This window comes from Salvelinus namaycush, chromosome 31 (assembly GCF_016432855.1).
Source record: "Salvelinus namaycush isolate Seneca chromosome 31, SaNama_1.0, whole genome shotgun sequence".
In the NCBI taxonomy this organism is placed as follows: domain Eukaryota; kingdom Metazoa; phylum Chordata; class Actinopteri; order Salmoniformes; family Salmonidae; genus Salvelinus; species Salvelinus namaycush.
In genome coordinates, this window is record NC_052337.1 from 2,723,117 (window position 1) to 2,740,584 (window position 17,468).

Genomic DNA, 17,468 nt, shown 5'->3' on the forward strand with positions numbered 1-17,468 from the left:
CCTTGTTGTTTGTTTGCTACTGGGGAAATGGCTTCCAGTCTAGTGTTTTTTTAATGACCAGAGAAGAACCTTTTCAAAATGTCTTCTCTCCAACAAAAGTCAGTTAAGTGCTTCAGCAGTTTCATGTTTCAGGTGGTTACCTGACATTGGAATGTGGTTTTGTTTGTTCAAAGGCCTGTCAGAGTAGCAATGTATATTACATCATCTGACTGAAGGAAAAGAATCCTCCCTTACACCAGGTTTAATATGATGCCAACTGTTCACTAGTTTAAATCCCCAAAGGTTGAGTGTGGTTTATAATGCACGGTTGTTTTACAAGGTTCATTAACCATTTTTGCGTTATTATATTGACACCACAAAGTTGAATCACACAAGCTGTTTTCTCTCTATATGCACTCATGTTTCCAGATGCAGCATGTCCTGAAGTACTAAAACAATCCAAAATGCTATTCATTTAATGTCACTCTAAAGTCATTTCTTTAAAGACCCAGTGCAGTCAAAATTCAGTTTTTTCCCCCTGTGTTTTGTATAATATTGTACAACAGCTGATGAAACTAACTCTGTAAAAGTGTTTTTTTTTTTTTTTTTTTTTTTTTTAAATAAATGTTTAAGCAGTGTTATTTCCTGATAGTTGCTGGTTGAAAATACATTATACTCAGGATCTTCTAATCAGCAGGTGGGCGGGAGTTTCGGCTTTCCATGGTGACATCACCATGTTTTAAATAGGTTAATAGGCCAATATCAAGAGTTCCAAACATCTCTGCCAATAACAGCTAGTTTTCAGTTCCCCCCTCCCCACTCAGACCACTCCCAGACACTCCTACCAAATGTTATTTTGTTGCTAAAAAACCCTTTTCCCCCTTTTTAATGGAAATCTATTATAAATCTGTTATTTGTCACATGCTTCGTAAACAGATGTAGACTAACAGTGAAATGCTTACTTAAAGATACTTTTCTGACAATACAGCGTTAAAGATACATTTAAACAACATAAAAACAAGTAAAATACGTTAAGGTACTTCATTGTTACCCAGAAATGATTTAACGTTGCTATAGAAACAGCTGCGTTGAGCCTTTTTAACCTCTCTTATTATCATTTTCATTTGTTTTGTTTCCAACACTAATATTATTGATCCAAGTGAAATGTTAACCTGTTGAGCATTAAGGTGCAGAGAGCGGGTTAACAGAGGTTCTGATTCAAATAGCAGCATATTCCCTATGTATCACACTGCTCTGGTCAAAAGTAGTCCACTATATATAGGGAACACGATGCCCTTTTGGATGCAAGACAAAGGCTCTTCAGGTGCTGGATTCATACAGTGGATGTAAAACAGACATGATGAACAATTCTACGTGCCAGCTACGTCTCTGGAGGGCTGGAGGTATACAAGGGACCAGGGGAGGCTTCAGATCGGGGGACCCTCTCCTTCGTCGCCCCTCCAGACTGGAGCTCTGGATGTCTACCGTGGCGTCAGTGGCGGTTCTAGACCATTTCAACTGGGAGGGGCCAAGCTGGGGCCAGTTGTACTGTTAGAGGGGCCAGTTGTACTGTTAGAGGGGCCAGTTGTACTGTTAGAGGGGCCAGTTACATTAGACATTGTTGTCGTATCGTTTTGCATGTGATACGATACTGTTGTGTTCTGCCTAAAGCCGTCCCTCTAGAAAATGTGTTGGTTTATATTAGTGTTCCGCGTTGCCACTGTCTAATAACGGATGTAAAAAAAAAAAAAAGAACGATAACAAATTTTTGCTATGTAAAAAGTATTTCATACTCCACATTCAGGGGTGCATGGCGTGGTGGTATCACGGTGGAGAGGAGGTGTCTATGAAAGGCTACTGTGTCCACTGTGTGGGACTTGATGAGGCATGTCGAGGAAAACGTGTCCTTTGTGTTGCTGTCATGCTGCTACCAGGACGACGCCTTCCTTGTGCCCCAAATGTCACCCTATCCCCTAAATAGTGCACTACTTTTGACCAGAACCCAGTGGGCAATGGTCAAAAGTAGTCCACTATAAAGGGAATAGGACGCAGGCCCTTATCGGGAGAATAGGTTCGGTGAGGGCACATTGAGACTGGCCTCCTTTTTAAACTTTTATCTAACTTAACTCAAACTTTAAAGTTGACTTATACAACTTCAAACGAAATAGTTTTGCAGTCCACATTGGCACTATCCAAGTCTAACTGTAATACTCTCAAGGTGAGTCATAACTTGAATACAGTATGTTTGTGTACATGGAAGCGTCTGCATGTTGGCTCTTGTCACTGGAAGAGTGTGTATGGGGAGGGTGCTGTGTTCGGCAGGTTTTTCAAGCCTGCGTTTCTGTGGTTTGTATAACTTGGTGAATTTCAGTTATGTAATATTGCCTTGTCTGACTACAGCTTTATCTTACTGTTTGAATAAAAACATGTCATTGTATATTAACTGCTATAGTTGTGGGCATTTCTGATAAACAAGCATGTCTATTTTAACCTTTTCCTCTTAACCTGTAATTCAACAACAGGCTGTGTAGTGCAGAAGATAATTAACAGTGGAAGGGTGAGACTGTTACCAGAGGCCTGGTAATACTCTGACACTGTCATGCTATCAGGTAACAACACCTACTGGTGTGTTCTCCTGAGGCCAAATAGTTCACTTGGACAGTCCTTAGACCAGTAGCACCATGTTGCAGTGGGACTTGAATGTCCAACACACATTTGCCCAGTCTGTTTGTGTTGTCATGCCAACTCCTTGTCACTAATGTTTAGGTTGAAATGGAGTTGGCAAGAGCACAAACAGATCTGGGACCAGGCTATAGGAGGAGACAACAGATCTGGGACCAGGCTATAGAAGGAGACAACAGATCTGGGACCAGGCTATAGGAGGAGACAACAGATCTGGGACCAGGCTATAGAAGGAGACAACAGATCTGGGACCAGGCTATAGAAGGAGACAACAGATCTGGGACCAGGCTACAGAAGGAGACAACAGATCTGGGACCAGGCGATAGGAGGAGACAACAGATTTGGGACCAGGCTATAGAAGGAGACAACAGATCTGGGACCAGGCTATAGGAGGAGACAACAGATTTGGGACCAGGCTATAGAAGGAGACAACAGATCTAGGACCAGGCAAACATTTCCCTTCAGGGACAATAAAGTTGATCTCATCTCATCAATAACATTCTAAGATACAATATGGCTGATGAGTCGAGACGTTATAGAATAGATAGTCAAAGTAAAATTGTCACAAAGGCTCTTTAAAAATATATTTATTTTGTAAACGAGGATCTGTTTTCTAATCGGCCTCCCCCTCCTACGTGTCATAAAGAAAGATTAATACATGGAATTTGATTACAGCAACTGTCAAATCTGTTAAGTGATGTCACAGAAAACACTATGGAGATAAATATGGATGGCACCATTATTGTTGAAAATATTTACGAATATGTGCCTGATACAGTATATTCATGAATATGTGCCTGATTAGGATAAATTAGGATAATCTGTAAATGTTTAAAAGGTGTTCTCAAAAGGATACAACAATATCAATTGGCATAGTACATTTTTTGGGGGGGGAGGTGAAACAAGCAAGTCACACAGGAGTCGTCAGACGATGTTTAAATAGTAGGCATGTCACACGTGAACTAACAGTACCATCCTTCTCTATTTTTTACCCAGATATCCTACGAAGTGATACCACGGCCCATGAGATAGCTCCACCCACAGTATGCGTGTACTCACTGGGCAACAACATTCCTAAGTAACATCTATCTACTTCCTAGAAGCCTCGTCATCATGAAGCACGTCACCGTGTATCAGAGGAAGACCATGTGACCAGAGGTCAGTTAGAACACCCACTGTAAACTTGCCTCATTCCATCATAATTTTTTCAGTTGAAAAAATATATAAAAGTTTTTTTTTTCCACCATCTACATATTAAAAAGCACAGCCACTTACATAATACATACCATTTATTTTTAATAATATAAATAATTATTGCATTTGCTGTCAATGTCATGGTAGCTTTTTTTTTCATTAGCTATCATTTTTGAGTCTGAAATATAAGTATTTGAAGTTAAAAATAAAAAAAATTGCCTTAGATTGTGGCTACATATTCATGTGTGTCAGAGCGTGCTATTGTGTTGCTAAAGAAAACAGGCCTATTTCAGGTCTGGTTCCTCCTGACCAATAGGAACAGAATGAGAAATACAAGTCATTCTAGTTCTGTGATTCTGACCAATCAGTAGTTAATCTGCCAAAACAAAGTTCTCATCTGTAGTGATGTGTAAAGGCAGTAGTAATATTTCAACTGATACATACATATATATATACGGTGAATAAAATGTCTTGACAGGCAGTTGTACATCCACTACCGTTACACTCAAAACTGTCAATCTGTTCGTATGAATTACACTAGGCACTTCAACCGTGTATTGAATCGACCAAAGAGTGGCGCAGTCGCAACAGAGATACGTGAAGAAGCTGGAGGAACAGAGAAGGCAGAAATATGATAAGAGGCACAAGAACATATCCATCGTGGTCACTTCTCATAGTTTGTCTGTCTGTACGCAACAAGGGGACAGACAGGTGACATCCTTCACATGAAGTCCCTTTCTCTACGGTTCATCTCTATATGGGGGGAGAGATGCTGTCTCTGTCTCTTCTTCATCTGTTGTATGTCGTCTCATTCACCAGTCATATAGTGTTGTATGTCGTCTCATTCACCAGTCATATAGTGTTGTATGTCGCCTCATTCACCAGTCATATAGTGTTGTATGTCGTCTCATTCACCAGTCATATAGTGTTGTATGTCGTCTCATTCACCAGTCATATAGTGTTGTATGTCGTCTCATTCACCAGTCATATAGTGTTGTATGTCGTCTCATTCACCAGTCATATAGTGTTGTATGTCGTCTCATTCACCAGTCATATAGTGTTGTATGTCGTCTCATTCACCAGTCATATAGTGTTGTATGTCGTCTCATTCACCAGTCATATAGTGTTGTATGTCGCCTCATTCACCAGTCATATAGTGTTGTATGTCGTCTCATTCACCAGTCATATAGTGTTGTATGTCGTCTCATTCACCAGTCATATAGTGTTGTATGTCGTCTCATTCACCAGTCATATAGTGTTGTATGTCGTCTCATTCACCAGTCATATAGTGTTGTATGTCGTCTCATTCACCAGTCATATAGTGTTGTATGTCGCCTCATTCACCAGTCATATAGTGTTGTATGTCGTCTCATTCACCAGTCATATAGTGTTGTATGTCGTCTCATTCACCAGTCATATAGTGTTGTATGTCGTCTCATTCACCAGTCATATAGTGTTGTATGTCGTCTCATTCACCAGTCATATAGTGTTGTATGTCGTCTCATTCACCAGTCATATAGTGTTGTATGTCGCCTCATTCACCAGTCATATAGTGTTGTATGTCGTCTCATTCACCAGTCATATAGTGTTGTATGTCGTCTCATTCACCAGTCATATAGTGTTGTATGTCGTCTCATTCACCAGTCATATAGTGTTGTATGTCGTCTCATTCACCAGTCATATAGTGTTGTATGTCGTCTCATTCACCAGTCATATAGTGTTGTATGTCGTCTCATTCACCAGTCATATAGTGTTGTATGTCGCCTCATTCACCAGTCATATAGTGTTGTATGTCGTCTCATTCACCAGTCATATAGTGTTGTATGTCGTCTCATTCACCAGTCATATAGTGTTGTATGTCGTCTCATTCACCAGTCATATAGTGTTGTATGTCGTCTCATTCACCAGTCATATAGTGTTGTATGTCGTCTCATTCACCAGTCATATAGTGTTGTATGTCGTCTCATTCACCAGTCATATAGTGTTGTATGTCGCCTCATTCACCAGTCATATAGTGTTGTATGTCGTCTCATTCACCAGTCATATAGTGTTGTATGTCGTCTCATTCACCAGTCATATAGTGTTGTATGTCGTCTCATTCACCAGTCATATAGTGTTGTATGTCGTCTCATTCACCAGTCATATAGTGTTGTATGTCGCCTCATTCACCAGTCATATAGTGTTGTATGTCGTCTCATTCACCAGTCATATAGTGTTGTATGTCGTCTCATTCACCAGTCATATAGTGTTGTATGTCGTCTCATTCACCAGTCATATAGTGTTGTATGTCGTCTCATTCACCAGTCATATAGTGTTGTATGTCGTCTCATTCACCAGTCATATAGTGTTGTATGTCGCCTCATTCACCAGTCATATAGTGTTGTATGTCGTCTCATTCACCAGTCATATAGTGTTGTATGTCGTCTCATTCACCAGTCATATAGTGTTGTATGTCGTCTCATTCACCAGTCATATAGTGTTGTATGTCGTCTCATTCACCAGTCATATAGTGTTGTATGTCGCCTCATTCACCAGTCATATAGTGTTGTATGTCGTCTCATTCACCAGTCATATAGTGTTGTATGTCGTCTCATTCACCAGTCATATAGTGTTGTATGTCGTCTCATTCACCAGTCATATAGTGTTGTATGTCGTCTCATTCACCAGTCATATAGTGTTGTATGTCGTCTCATTCACCAGTCATATAGTGTTGTATGTCGCCTCATTCACCAGTCATATAGTGTTGTATGTCGTCTCATTCACCAGTCATATAGTGTTGTATGTCGTCTCATTCACCAGTCATATAGTGTTGTATGTCGTCTCATTCACCAGTCATATAGTGTTGTATGTCGTCTCATTCACCAGTCATATAGTGTTGTATGTCGTCTCATTCACCAGTCATATAGTGTTGTATGTCGTCTCATTCACCAGTCATATAGTGTTGTATGTCGTCTCATTCACCAGTCATATAGTGTTGTATGTCGTCTCATTCACCAGTCATATAGTGTTGTATGTCGTCTCATTCACCAGTCATATAGTGTTGTATGTCGTCTCATTCACCAGTCATATAGTGTTGTATGTCGTCTCATTCACCAGTCATATAGTGTTGTATGTCGTCTCATTCACCAGTCATATAGTGTAGTATGTAGTCTTCACCCGTTCCGCCAGAGACACAGCTGCTGTATCGTGTTCCCTGGTAGTGACCAGGACTGTTATTGTTGGCGTTTACAGGGGTCACAGTGATGTTACAGTGGTGGAGCGGACAGTATGGGTAGGACCAAGGTTAGGGCTGGGATCCCTGAGGCCTAACCCTGGGTTGGAGGAGCAGCAGAGTTCGGCTTGGTGGTCCCCAGGAGAGATACTCTCTATCAGCCTGTCGAGCTGCTCGTCCCCCTGCTTGATGAGCTCGTCCAGGTGTCTCTGGCGGATCAGGAGGGCAGGTTTCATACAGACGTAATGCTGGTAGTCTCTTAGCTGCGGCCCGGTCAGGTACCCACCCAGGATGTCCAGGACCACACGCTCCCGACGATCCAGATTCTCCTTCAGCTCCCTGGCATCCTCGTGCTGACTACACAACTGGTGGCGCTTCTGCTGTAAGGACTCCTGAGTTAACAGAGATATATAGATTATTAAAGACATCCTGGGGAGACAGAGGATTCATACTATACTGAACAGAAATATAAACGCAACATGTAAAATGTTGGTTCCATGTTTCATGAGCTGAAATAAAAGATCCCAGAAATGTTCCATACACACAAAAAGCTTATTTCTCTCAAATGTTGTGCACAAATTTGTTTCCATCCCTGTTAGTGAACATTTCTCCTTTGCCAAGATAATCCATTCACCTGACAGGTGTGGCATATCAAGAAGCTGATTAAACGGCATGATCATTACGCAGGTGCACCTTGTGCTGGGGACAATACAAGGCCACGCTAAAATGTGCAGTTTAGTCACACAACACAATGCCACAGATGTCTCAAGTTTTGAGAGAGCCTGCAATTTACATGCTGACTGCAGGAATGTCCGCCAGAGCTGTTGCCAGATAATTGAATATTCATTTCTCTACCATAAGCCGCCTCCAACGTAGTTTTAGAGAACACGTGTAACCACGCCAACCCATAACCTCCACATCCGGATTCTTCACCTGCGGGAACGTCTGAGACCAGCCACACGGACATGTGATGAAATTGAGGAGTATTTCTGTCTGTAATAAAGCCCTTTTGTGGGGGAAAACTAATTCTGACTGGCTGGGCCTGGCTCCCTAGTGGCTGTGGCTGGTTCCCCAGTGGGTGGGCCTGGCTCCCCAGTGGCTGTGGCTGTGCCTGGCTCCCCAGTGGCTGGGCCTTGCTCCCCAGTGGATGGGCCTGGCTCACCAGTGGATGGGCCTGGCTCACCAGTGGATGGTCCTTGCTCCCCAGTGGATGGGCCTGGCTCCCTAGTGGCTGGGCCTGGCTCCCCAGTGGCTGGGCCTGGCTCCCCAGTGAGTGGACCTGGCTCCCCAGTGGCTGGGCCTGGCTCCCCAGTGAGTGGACCTGGCTCCCTAGTGGCTGGGCCTGGCTCCCCAGTGGCTGGGCCTGGCTCCCCAGTGGCTGGGCCTGGCTCCCTAGTGGCTGGGCCTGGCTCCCCAGTGGCTGGGCCTGGCTCCCCAGTGGCTGGGCTTGGCTCCCTAGTGGCTGGGCCTTGCTCCCCAGTGGATGGGCCTGGCTCCCCAGTGGCTGGGCTTGGCTCCCCAGTGGATGGGCCTGGCTCCCCAGTGGCTGGGCCTGGCTCCCCAGTGGCTGGGCCTGGCTCCCCAGTGGCTGGGCCTGGCTCCCCAGTGGCTGGGCCTCGCTCCCCAGTGGATGGGCCTGGCTCCCCAGTGGATGGGCCTGGCTCCCCAGTGGCTGGGCTTGGCTCCCTAGTGGATGGGCCTGGCTCCCTAGTGGCTGGGCCTCGCTCCCCAGTGGCTGGGCCTGGCTCCCCAGTGGATGGGCCTGGCTCCCTAGTGGCTGTGGCTGGCTCCCCAGTGGATGGGCCTGGCTCCCCAGTGGATGGGCCTGGCTCCCCAGTGGATGGGCCTGGCTCCCCAGTGGCTGGGCCTGGCTCCCCAGTGGCTGGGCCTGGCTCCCCAGTGAGTGGACCTGGCTCCCTAGTGGCTGGGCTTGGCTCCCCAGTGGCTGGGCCTGGCTCCCCAGTGGCTGGGCCTGGCTCCCCAGTGGCTGGGCCTGGCTCCCCAGTGGGTGGGCCTGGCTCCCCAGTGGCTGGGTCTCGCTCCCCAGTGGCTGGGTCTCGCTCCCCAGTGGATGGGCCTGGCTCCCCAGTGGCTGGGCCTGGCTCCCCAGTGGCTGGGTCTCGCTCCCCAGTGGATGGGCCTGGCTCCCCAGTGAGTGGGCCTGGCTCCCTAGTGGCTGGGCCTGGCTCCCCAGTGGATGGGTCTCGCTCCCCAGTGGATGGGCCTGGCTCCCCAGTGGCTGGGTCTCGCTCCCCAGTGGATGGGCCTGGCTCCCCAGTGGATGGGCCTGGCTCCCCAGTGGCTGGGCCTTGCTCCCCAGTGGCTGGGCCTGGCTCCCCAGTGGGTGGGCCCATGCCCTCCCAGGCCCATCCATGGCTGCGCCCGTGTCCATTCATGTTTATTTATTTTAATTGATTGATTCTCTTATATGAACTGTAACTCAGTAAAATCATTGATATTGTTGCATGTTGTGTTTATATTTTTGTTCAGTATATTATTGATAGAGGATTTATAGATTATTAAAGGCATCCTGGTGCTGAAAACACTGGGTGGCGTCCTTACTTTTTAGCCATTGAAAATGTCTGTGTTAATCATCTCAACTAACAGTGGACCTAATTGGTTCCAACATTTTAAATAGACCTCAAGAGGAATACCATTCACAACTAGGCGTTTTGCCTTTATTCATGTTATCCAATGCCCCTTATTCATGTTATCCAATGCCCTTTATTCATGTTATCCAATGCCCTTTAGGAGCCCTTTTGAGTTCACGGAAAGAGATGTGGGCTCCCAGCAAACCCGGCTTCCTCAGTTGAGACAAAAATAGTTATTGTATCTTTTAAAAATCACAATCTGGCTTGGTGTCGATTTACAATCAGAGGTGTACAATTATTTATAGAAACAGGAGAATCCTTGGTTCTGATAGTAATTCCCCTGATTCATATTCAATAGCTGTGTTTCTTGGAACATTGCCATATCAATATGGTTTCTTGCTAGGATATCGAGACAGCTGCAACGTTTAATAGACCAATTTAGGCCTTTCACATTCCAAGAGAGAATAGCTAGCGTTGCCATTGTATCACTTTATATCAGAGGTGTGCCTGTTATCACACTCGTATCTACCCTCTCATTGGCTAGAATGGTCCCACCAGATCTTGCCTGCCGACTGCCTTCCATTTTTTAAAGACATTTATTTTAATTGTTAGAGCGGCCACTAGAGTATCTGGCCAATATAATGGATAATCTGTGGTAACCTAGACGCGACTCACATGATTTGGAGTAATGTGTAGCCAGATCATTGAGCCAGACCCAGTGGGTTTCCGCTAGCTTCCACAGCCACAAAGTCAGATTCCACAGCCACAAAGTCAGATTATTCCACAGCCATAAAGTCAGATTCCACAGCCACAAAGTCAGATTCCACAGCCACAAAGTCAGATTCCACAGCCGCAAAGTCAGATTCCACAGCCACAAAGTCAGATTCCACAGCCACAAAGTCAGATTCCACAGCCGCAAAGTCAGATTCCACAGCCACAAAGTCAGATTCCACAGCCACAAAGTCAGATTCCACAGCCGCAAAGTCAGATTCCACAGCCACAAAGTCAGATTCCACAGCCACAAAGTCAGATTCCACAGCCACAAAGTCAGATTCCACAGCCGCAAAGTCAGATTCCACAGCCACAAAGTCAGATTCCACAGCCGCAAAGTCAGATTCCACAGCCACAAAGTCAGATTCCACAGCCACAAAGTCAGATTCCACAGCCACAAAGTCAGATTATTCCACAGCCACAAAGTCAGATTCCACAGCCACAAAGTCAGATTCCACAGCCGCAAAGTCAGATTCCACAGCCACAAAGTAAAAATGTGCTAAAAATAATAATTTAAGGTTAGGGTTAGACATAAGGTTTACAGTGTGGATAAATTTAGGGTTAAGTTTAGGATTAAAATGACATTTTAATAAGATACATTGTAGAAATGCAACCCATTTTTATGAAAACTGCTTCACTTTCCTCCATTTTGGAGTCTGTCAGTTGTCTGCTTTCAACTTTTGTCTTCTCAGTCTGGGAACATGTTTGTTGTATTTGAACATGGGATGTCATTTATTCTAAATTGTAGAAATGTTTTGATGTCAAACGTGACAAATTCATAATATCTATCTGTTGTCAACAGACTGTTTACTTTCTGGCATGATGTTTTCCTCGTGGGGTTTATCAGCCCTCTGACCCCAGTTCTCTGTGTATAGAGCCCCATCTGGTGGACAAAAGCAGTACTGCACCAGCGGACTTGAAAGAGGACCGCTTGTGAGCATAAATAGGACGTGAAAGAGGTTCTTGTGAGCTGGAAGCACCCTGATAGAACCTGCTCAATCTTCTCTGTCGAGGAAGGGGGGCTAAAGGGAGAGTTTTGCCAAATAAGGAATAAGTGGGAGGCGGGACAATGAGCAAGAACACACCCCTTAAACTGTAAACAATGCATAACTAAGTAGCCATGTGCCATGTTGTCCTTACACAGTCCTAGGAACTGTTAATTGCAAAATAAATTTAGATTAAGCTGTAAATTACTAAATACAATTTTATTAAGCTTGAACCCCGGCATGGCTGCTTACAGTATATTGTATACATAGTTTTCATTATGGAGTCCAATAGATGACTAAATTAGTACATTTTAAATTGTGATAGAAATCTCTACACAAATGTAAATAATTAAACTATTCAATAAAGTCTGTATACACAGTCCTAGCTTGAACCCCCACTATGGCTGCATACAGCGTCATTGTGGGGGTTCGATTAATCTGGCCTGGGCATCCGATTCCATCCGAGAGTGTCCATGATGTCACGTATCCTTAACACTCAGCATCCAAGCAAAGGAGCCAGCCTCAGGCTGATAGATGGGACTGAAACAAAGGAGCCAGCCTCAGGCTGATAGATGGGACTGAAACAAAGGAGCCAGCCTCAGGCTGATAGATGGGACTGAAACAAAGGAGCCAGCCTCAGGCTGATAGATGGGACTGAAACAAAGGAGCTAGCCTAAGGCTGATAGATGGGACTGAAACAAAGGAGCTAGCCTCAGGCTGATAGATGGGACTGAAACAAAGGAGCTAGCCTAAGGCTGATAGATGGGACTGAAACAAAGGAGCTAGCCTCAGCCTGATAGATGGGACTGAAACAAAGGAGCTAGCCTCAGCCTGATAGATGGGACTGAAACAAAGAAGCTAGCCTCAGGCTGATAGATGGGACTGAAACAAAGGAGCTAGCCTCAGGCTGATAGATGGGACTGAAACAAAGGAGCCAGGCTCAGGCTGATAGATGGGATTGAAACAAAGGTGCCAGCCTCAGGCTGATAGATGGGACTGAAACAAAGAAGCCAGCCTCAGGCTGATAGATGGGACTGAAACAAAGGAGCCAGGCTCAGGCTGATAGATGGGATTGAAACAAAGGCGCCAGCCTCAGGCTGATAGATGGGACTGAAACAAAGGAGCCAGCCTCTGGCTGATACTGTACATGTGACTAAAACAAAGACTCCTGAGATGTTATGAAGGTAACTTGCAGTGTTCAGCTTAGTTTAATTTTCTGCTCTGTGCTGCAGAGAGAGAAACACTCTTTACACAGCACTTCGATACAGCTACGACCCGGAAGTGACTTTTTCGTAGCAGGTTAGGAGAATTTGGTTAAGGTTAAGAAAAGGGTTAGGGAAAATGCTCTCCTAACCTGCTACAGAATATTACTTCCGGTCGTAGCTGAAAAGAATTTGCCCCGTGTTGTAGATGTTTAATATCTCACCCTCTCCTCTGCGCTGTCCTCTGTCTCCTCCTCTCTGTCCAGGGCATAGAGAGCGTTATGGACCCGGGCCAACCGGCCACACAGAGACATCAACAAGTTGACTATCTTATCCAGGTCCCCGATGAACATCCTGTACTTCTCCTTCTCATTGGGCTTACAGCGCTCCTGGACCAGGCTCTCCATATGGCCCCCTAGGGCCCGGAACCTCCTCTGCTCCTCACCCAGAACTTCTCTCTCCTCTCGGAGTGAGGCAACGCTAAGGGTCAGAGCCTGGACTAGCTCCACCTAGTGGGTGGGAGGAGAGGCGAAGTTAGCACTGACAATGTATATGTATGTCGATTGTTAGCATAATAGTCTCTGAATGGTCTACCTCTCCTCTTTACCCAGAGATACGTACATCTCCTGAATGGTCTACCTCTCCTCTTTACCCAGAGATACGTACATCTCCTGAATGGTCTACCTCTCCTCTTTACCCAGAGATACGTACATCTCCTGAATGGTCTACCTCTCCTCTTTACCCAGAGATACGTACATCTCCTGAATGGTCTACCTCTCCTCTTTACCCAGAGATACGTACATCTCCTGAATGGTCTACCTCTCCTCTTTACCCAGAGATACGTACATCTCCTGAATGGTCTAATCATGAGGACCGTAGGTTGGATGGGCATTTTTTTGTCTTCAATTTTCCTTTTAATTGAGATGGATGTTATATCAGTCAGTTAATTTAAAGATGAATGTCAGGTATTAAAGTTCAGACCTTTTCTAGATTGAGGTCTGCCTCCTCCTCATCCAGATGTATTCCTCTTCCCTCCTCTGTTTTCTGCAGCAGACTAGGTCCTGTAGAACAGACGCCATCTTGACTTCTACAAGAAAAGAGACAAGAGAGTGAGCAGTAGTTGACATTACTACCACGTGAATACACTGACACATTAGACCCTGAAACTCCCGACTGACATATACTGCAGAATAAGCAGGAAACAGAAAGAAGTACGTAATAAACAGTACGTAATAAACAGTACGTAATAAACAGTACGCAATAAACAGTACGTAATAAACAGTACGCAATAAACAGTACGCAATAAACAGTACGTAATAAACAGTACGCAATAAACAGTACGTAATAAACAGTACGTAATAAACAGTACGTAATAAACAGTACGTAATAAACAGTACGTAATAAACAGTACGTAATAAACAGTACGTAATAAACAGTACGCAATAAACAGTACGCAATAAACAGTACGCAATAAACAGTACGTAATAAACAGTACGTAATAAACAGTACGTAATAAACAGTACGTAATAAACAGTACGTAATAAACAGTACGTAATAAACAGTACGTAATAAACAGTACTGTAATGAAACAGGCAGGGAGCAGGTCTCGAACCCTCGACCTTCTTGCCCGAGGTCCGGCGCGCTATCGACTGTGCCGCAAAAGCATGCTCGAGCGGCAGAGTCGATTTCCGCGCTTATAAACACAGGGTCGTTACACTACTCCCTCCTTTCAAAGAGCGCGTCCTCGCGCTAGCTTGCGACTTTACGTCTTACAGGAACGCGCTCACCGGCCAAGCACACGCACTGTCGTGGATGCGAGGTCCGATCACTTCCGACACCAATGTAATGAAACAGCAGGGAGCGGGTCTCGAACCCTCGACCTCCTAGCCCGAGGTCCGGCGCGCTATCGACTGTGCCGCAAAAGCATGCTCGAGCGGCAGAGTCGATTTCCGCGCTTATAAACCCAGGGTCGTTACACTACGTAATAAACAGTACGTAATAAACAGTACGCAATAAACAGTACGCAATAAACAGTACGTAATAAACAGTACGTAATAAACAGTACGTAATAAACAGTACGTAATAAACAGTACGCAATAAACAGTACGTAATAAACAGTACGTAATAAACAGTACGTAATAAACAGTACGTAATAAACAGTACGTAATAAACAGTACGTAATAAACAGTACGTAATAAACAGTACGCAATAAACAGTACGCAATAAACAGTGAGAAGTAAGCAACACGCAGTACACTTACAAGCAGTAGACAATAAGCAACACGCAGTACACTTACAAGCAGTAGACAATAAGCAACAAGCAGTACACTTACAAGCAGTAGACAATAAGCAACAAGCAGTACGCAATAAGCAACACGCAGTACACTTACAAGCAGTAGACAATAAGCAACAAGCAGTACGCTTACAAGCAGTAGACAATAAGCAACAAGCAGTACACTTACAAGCAGTAGACAATAAGCAACAAGCAGTACACTTACAAGCAGTACACTTACAAGCAGTAGACAACAAGCAGTACACTTACAAGCAGTAGACAATAAGCAACAAGCAGTACACTTACAAGCAGTAGACAACAAGCAGTACACTTACAAGCAGTAGACAATAAGCAACAAGCAGTACACTTACAAGCAGTAGACAATAAGCAACAAGCAGTACACTTACAAGCAGTAGACAATAAGCAACAAGCAGTACACTTACAAGCAGTAGACAATAAGCAACAAGCAGTACACTTACAAGCAGTAGACAATAAGCAACACGCAGTACACTTACAAGCAGTAGACAATAAGCAACACGCAGTACACTTACAAGCAGTAGACAACAAGCAGTACACTTACAAGCAGTAGACAATAAGCAACAAGCAGTACACTTACAAGCAGTAGACAATAAGCAACAAGCAGTACACTTACAAGCAGTAGACAATAAGCAACAAGCAGTACACTTACAAGCAGTAGACAATAAGCAACAAGCAGTACACTTACAAGCAGTAGACAATAAGCAACACGCAGTACACTTACAAGCAGTAGACAATAAGCAACACGCAGTACACTTACAAGCAGTAGACAATAAGCAACACGCAGTACACTTACAGGCAGTAGACAATAAGCAACAAGCAGTACACAATAAGCAACACGCAGTACACTTACAAGCAGTAGACAATAAGCAACACACAGTACACTTACAAGCAGTAGACAATAAGCAACACGCAGTACACTTACAAGCAGTAGACAATAAGCAACAAGCAGTACACTTACAAGCAGTAGACAATAAGCAACACGCAGTACACTTACAAGCAGTAGACAATAAGCAACAAGCAGTACACTTACAAGCAGTACACAATAAGCAACACGCAGTACACTTACAAGCAGTACACTTACAAGCAGTAGACAACAAGCAGTACACTTACAAGCAGTAGACAATAAGCAACAAGCAGTACACTTACAAGCAGTAGACAATAAGCAACAAGCAGTACACTTACAAGCAGTACACTTACAAGCAGTAGACAACAAGCAGTACACTTACAAGCAGTAGACAATAAGCAACAAGCAGTACACTTACAAGCAGTAGACAATAAGCAACAAGCAGTACACTTACAAGCAGTAGACAATAAGCAACAAGCAGTACACTTACAAGCAGTAGACAATAAGCAACAAGCAGTACACTTACAAGCAGTAGACAATAAGCAACACGCAGTACACTTACAAGCAGTAGACAATAAGCAACACGCAGTACACTTACAAGCAGTAGACAATAAGCAACACGCAGTAAGCAATAAGCCGTAAGCAATAAGCAGTAAGCAATAAGCCGTAAGCAACAAGCAGTAAGCAATAAGCAACAAGCAGTAAGCAACAAGCAGTGAGCAACAAGCAGTAAGCAACAAGCAGTAAGCAATAAGCAACAAGCAGTAAGCAACAAGCAGTAAGCAACAAGCAGTAAGCAATAAGCAACAAGCAGTAAGCAACAAGCAGTAAGCAATAAGCAACAAGCAGTGAGCAACAAGCAGTAAGCAACAAGCAGTAAGCAATAAGCAACAAGCAGTAAGCAACAAGCAGTAAGCAATAAGCAACAAGCAGTGAGCAACAAGCAGTAAGCAACAAGCAGTAAGCAATAAGCAACAAGCAGTAAGCAACAAGCAGTAAGCAATAAGCAACAAGCAGTAAGCAACAAGCAGTGAGCAACAAGCAGTAAGCAACAAGCAGTAAGCAATAAGCAACAAGCAGTAAGCAACAAGCAGTAAGCAACAAGCAGTAAGCAATAAGCAGTAAGCAACAAGCAGTAAGCAACAAGCAGTAAGCAACAAGCAGTGAGCAACAAGCAGTAAGCAACAAGCAGTGAGCAACAAGCAGTGAGCAACAAGCAGTGAGCAATAAGCAGTGAGCAATAAGCAGTGAGTAGTAACGCTTCGATCACACCGACAGCGTCATTACATTTTGGTACACCAGAATTACATTCATTTCCAATTAAATGTTTGCCTTGTAGCATTGCGTTGCAATAGTACGCAACAAGCAGCATGCAGTACTCAACAAGCAGCATGCAGTACTCAACAAGCAGCATGCAGTACTCAACAAGCAGCAGGCAGTACTCAACAAGCAGCATGCAGTACTCAACAAGCAGCATGCAGTACTCAACAAGCAGCATGCAGTACTCAACAAGCAGCAGGCAGTACTCAACAAGCAGCATGCAGTACTCAATAAGCAGCATGCAGTACTCAACAAGCAGCAGGCAGTACTCAACAAGCAGCAGGCAGTACTCAACAAGCAGCAGGCAGTACTCAACAAGCAGCAGGCAGTACTCAACAAGCAGCATGCAGTACTCAACAAGCAGCAGGCAGTACTCAA

At 44.3% G+C, this 17,468-nt stretch overlaps 1 protein-coding gene across 1 annotated transcript in view; it reads right to left on the reverse strand.

Annotated features, from left to right (window-relative positions):
* Positions 1-3,932: 3,932 nt before the first annotated feature.
* LOC120026148 (protein Shroom3-like) overlaps positions 3,933-17,468 on the reverse strand; it is a 53,701-nt gene continuing 40,165 nt past the window's right edge. The window contains exons 12-14 of the mRNA XM_038970968.1: positions 13,598-13,703; positions 12,841-13,125; positions 3,933-7,458 (exon numbers count right to left, since the gene is read on the reverse strand). Of these exons, the coding sequence (XP_038826896.1) occupies positions 7,090-7,458; positions 12,841-13,125; positions 13,598-13,703 (760 nt within the window). The 3' untranslated portion in view covers positions 3,933-7,089. The remainder of the gene's footprint in view (positions 7,459-12,840; positions 13,126-13,597; positions 13,704-17,468) is intronic.